At 60.3% G+C, this 4,124-nt stretch overlaps 1 protein-coding gene across 1 annotated transcript in view; it reads left to right on the plus strand.

Moving 5' to 3' along the window:
* The window catches only part of TWF2 (twinfilin actin binding protein 2), an 11,094-nt gene extending 8,007 nt beyond the window's left edge, over positions 1-3,087 (plus strand). Inside the window, exons 4-9 of the mRNA XM_006169329.3 lie at positions 439-534; positions 734-838; positions 962-1,087; positions 1,804-1,954; positions 2,041-2,162; positions 2,535-3,087. Coding sequence (XP_006169391.1) covers positions 439-534; positions 734-838; positions 962-1,087; positions 1,804-1,954; positions 2,041-2,162; positions 2,535-2,702 — 768 coding nt within the window. The 3' untranslated portion in view covers positions 2,703-3,087. The remainder of the gene's footprint in view (positions 1-438; positions 535-733; positions 839-961; positions 1,088-1,803; positions 1,955-2,040; positions 2,163-2,534) is intronic.
* Positions 3,088-4,124: the final 1,037 nt, after the last annotated feature.

Below are 4,124 nucleotides of genomic sequence, written 5' to 3' on the forward strand. Positions count from 1 at the left end.
TGGGGAAGAGACGTGCCCGGAGAGGACGAAGGTGGGATAGACCTGCCCTGAGAGGACTAAGGGGCAACAGATCTGCCCTGAGAGGACTAAGGGGCAACAGATCTGCCCTGGGGAGGCTAAGGTGGGGGAAAACAGACCTGCCAGGCAGTCTGCGTGAAGACATGTCAGACACTACCCCAGAGTCAGAGAGGAACAGGGCTCCGTGCTTGGATCCCGGGGTCCCTAGTGGCACCAGCCTGGTTCCTGGAGGCTGGGGTGGACCGGAAGCGGGCTCCCTCTGCTGGTGGGAGCTGCCCTGCCATGTCCTCAGCGCGTGCTGCGCCCCCTGCCGGGCCTGTGGCGCAGTGTTGAGCAGACCCCACGCAGAGGCTCCTGCCTGCTCCTGGATGGACAGCTCTGCCCAGCCAGGTCCCACAGTTTGGCCCCTCAACCCTCCAGGTACGGCTGAAGATGCTGTACGCAGCCACGCGGGCCACGGTGAAGAAGGAGTTCGGGGGCGGCCACATCAAGGATGAGCTCTTTGGCACTGTGAAGGTACCTCTGGGCCAGGGCCCCAGCTGGATCCTGGGCCCTCAGAGGGCGGGGCATGGTGTGGGGTCTCAGAGCAAGCAATTGCCTGGCTCGGGCACAAGATGGGGAGGTGGAGGCATGCAGGGGCTACCAGCTGGGTGCTCGGTGACTTCCTGAGGCCTCTCAGTGTGTCATTTATGGCGCTGCCTCCCCTTGCCCCCAGGATGACCTGTCCTTCGCCGGGTACCAGAAGCACCTGTCGTCCTGTGCGGCGCCTGCCCCGCTGACCTCAGCGGAGAGAGAGCTTCAGCAGATCCGTATCAATGAGGTGAGTGCACCAGGCACATGGGCAGAAGTCCCAGTGCCAGGCCCCCTGGAAGAGCCATGCTTCCGGCAGGACACGTGCCAGCTCAGGCAGGTAAGGGCCTCCTCATCGTTCTACCGCCCCCAGGTGAAGACAGAGATCAGCGTGGAAAGCAAGCACCAGACCCTGCAGGGCCTCGCCTTCCCCCTGCAACCCGAGGCCCAGCGGGCGCTTCAGCAGCTCAGGCAGAAGCTGATCGACTATATCCAGCTGGTAGGGGCCCTCACCCTGCCCGGCACACGCCTGAGGGGCATGTTCCCCACCCCTGCTCCCACTCACACGTGTGCTTGTGCATCGAGTCCCCTCAGACGCAGCGCCCACCCGCCTGCAGCCTGTCTACTTCAGCCCACCCGTTTACATGCCGTCCACCCCCACCCCACCCTGCTCCTTCCTAAGGGACTGGTGCAGCCACCATGTCCATGGGTGCATGCACCCTGCCCTGGGCCCTGTCCACACACAGATACCCTGTGAGTGCACCGCCTGTTCCCCTCTGCACAGACACCCCAGGGATCATGCTGCCCCTTAGCATGGAGCCTCTTTCTGCCTGGACACCCTCTGCAGCCCTTTGACCCCCGTTTTTCTGGGCAGGGTCCCTCTGCCCTGTGTTCAGGCTCCCCTTCAAGCAAAATGGCTCCTTCCTTCTAAGGTGGAAGATGGATGGGCCCAGTGATGGTGCCTCCCCAACTTGAGACCCTCTGTACCGTCCCCTCCACTGCCCTTGGGAGTCCCTGTTCGAGAAGAGCTGTCCACTGGGCAGAGTTGGGGCTGGGCCCAGGAGTGGCCTCCTCAGAGGGATCCCCATAAGGGGATGGCCACTGGGGAGGGGAACCCTGGGAGGTTATGAGCCAGTCCTGTTTCAGGGTTCAGGTTTGGTGGTGTGGCCGGGGCCCTCCCTCCTGGTGCCCACAGCTCCCCCCGCCCCTCTGCAGAAGCTGGACCTGGAGCGGGAGACCATCGAGTTGGTGCACACGGAGCCCACGGACGTGGCCCGGCTGCCCTCCCGGGTGCCCCGAGATGCGGCCCGCTACCACTTCTTCCTCTACAAGCACACCCACGAGGGCTGCCGCGCAGGGTCCCCGAGCCTGTGGTGGGGGCAGCGCTGGCTGGGGCTGGGGTGAGGGCCGGCAGTGTGGCAGGCCGCCTGGCTCAGCTTCCTGTCCCCGCAGTGTTCATCTACTCCATGCCGGGCTACAAGTGCAGCATCAGGGAGCGCATGCTCTACTCCAGCTGCAAGAGCCGCCTCCTCGATTCTGCTGAGCAAGACTTCCAGCTGGAGATTGCCAAGAAGGTAGGCACTGTCCCCAGGGCCCTGTCACCCTGGCCTCCATGTGGGGCTTTGGAATCCTCAGACGGCAGCCAGCAGGATGGGTGGGGAGCTTGAGACCCCTGGCAACCTGGGTGGCTCCAGTCGGCCCAGCTGATGGGGGCACAGATAAGCCCGGCCCCTCACCACCACAGTCTCTTGCCAGGTCTGCAGGGTGGGGAGGGGTGAGCCAGGGGAGCAGAGGTCAAGGGCGACAGGTTCCAGCTCTGTTCCTGGAGGTGGCATTCCAGGTGGGGATCTGAGAGGAGACCCCAGGGCTGGAGGGAGAGCTCAAGGGGGTGCCCTGGGAATATGGGGGATCCCACCCTTAGGTGACCACTGCCTCACCCCACGCAGATCGAGATTGGCGATGGGGCGGAGCTGACAGCCGAGTTCCTGTACGATGAGGTGCACCCCAAGCAACATGCCTTCAAGCAGGCCTTTGCCAAGCCCAAGGGTCCTGGGGGCAAGCGGGGCCACAAGCGCCTCATCCGCGGCCCTGGTGAGAATGGAGATGACAGCTAGGCGGCTGGGCCTGAGCCGGGCTGGCGTGTGGACTGTGGGCTGCCTGCCCCGCTGCTCCCGGCCACCACCCTCCTTCCCAGCCCAGGCTCCTGGAAGCGCTTCCTGTAAGGCAAGAGGGGCTGGGGCTGAACACACCTGCAGCTGCCCAGGGACACTGGGCTGCCATTCTGTGACCCTTCTCCATCGCTGTCTGTGCTCATCTGTGTGCCCGGGCCCTGTGTGGAACCTGACATGAACCTGGCCTCCAGGGGAACAGACTGGGTCCCAGCACAGCCCGGAGCCTGTGGCCACAAGGGATGGGGTCATTGAGGCTGAGGCAGGAGTCACTGCAGGACGGGATGGCTGAATGCTGTATTTTCTAAAGAATAAAATATTTTTAAATCAAGACTTGACTCTTGGGCCAGCTTCATAGCCTAGTGGGTAAGGGAGCTATACTCACCATGGCCAGCCATAGCTCGAATGAATCCCAGCCCTGGTAGCTTGAAAAACACACTATATGTGGAAACCAGCAGTTAGCTTAATGGCTATGTCTCTGGACTCCCACGTAGTCGACCGCAGTTCGTGTCCCGGACCCGGTGGCTTAAAACTCACGCCGGGTGCATGTGCGTGTGTGCCCAAGATCCCGAGAGGAGAATGGAGGAGAAGGGATTGCGGCGTGACCATCCCCCCTGGGGGGTGATTTCTCGCTTTCTGTCTCTATGTCTCTCTCTGTCTGTCTGGTGAGCGCACGCGCCCTATAGCGAAAATCTCTCAAAAAAAAAAATAAAAAAACACTATATGTATGTGTGCCCCAACTCCCAATAGGATGGGGAGATGGAGGAGGAGCATGACCACGTGCACACTAGCAAATTAAAAAAAAAAAAAAAAAGATATTGGGACCAGCAGTTGGCATAATGGCTATGTCGTTGGACTCCCATATAGTCGACTGTGGTTTGAGTCTCAGACCCAGTGGCTTGAACTCACACCGGGCGAATAGGTGTGCGTGTCCAAGATCCCAAGAGGAGAGTGGAGGAGAAGGGATTGCTGTGTAGCCATCCCCTCCAGCGGGTGATTTCTCACTTTCTGTCTCTCTGTCTCTGTCTTTCTGGCAAGCGCACGCGCCCTATAGCAAAAAACTCTAAACAAAACAAAAACATAAGTTGAGCCGGCTGATGATGTAACAGTTACGTCACTGGACCACTGTGTAACCGACCAGTTTAAATCTCAGACCTGGTGGCTTGAAACGTGTGTGCGTGCCCACCCAAGATCCTAGAAGGAGAATGGAGAAGAGGTTGTGGCATAGCCATCCCCCCTTGAGGGCAGAGTGATTTCTCACTTTCTCACTGTCTCTGTCTCTCGTTTTCTCTGGCCAGTGCACACACCCTATGGCAAAATCTTTACATTAAAAAAAAAAAAATCCAGGGGTGGGGCTCACGCCCCGCC

This window comes from Tupaia chinensis, unplaced genomic scaffold (genome assembly GCF_000334495.1).
Source record: "Tupaia chinensis unplaced genomic scaffold, TupChi_1.0 Scaffold147003_1, whole genome shotgun sequence".
NCBI lineage: Eukaryota > Metazoa > Chordata > Mammalia > Scandentia > Tupaiidae > Tupaia > Tupaia belangeri.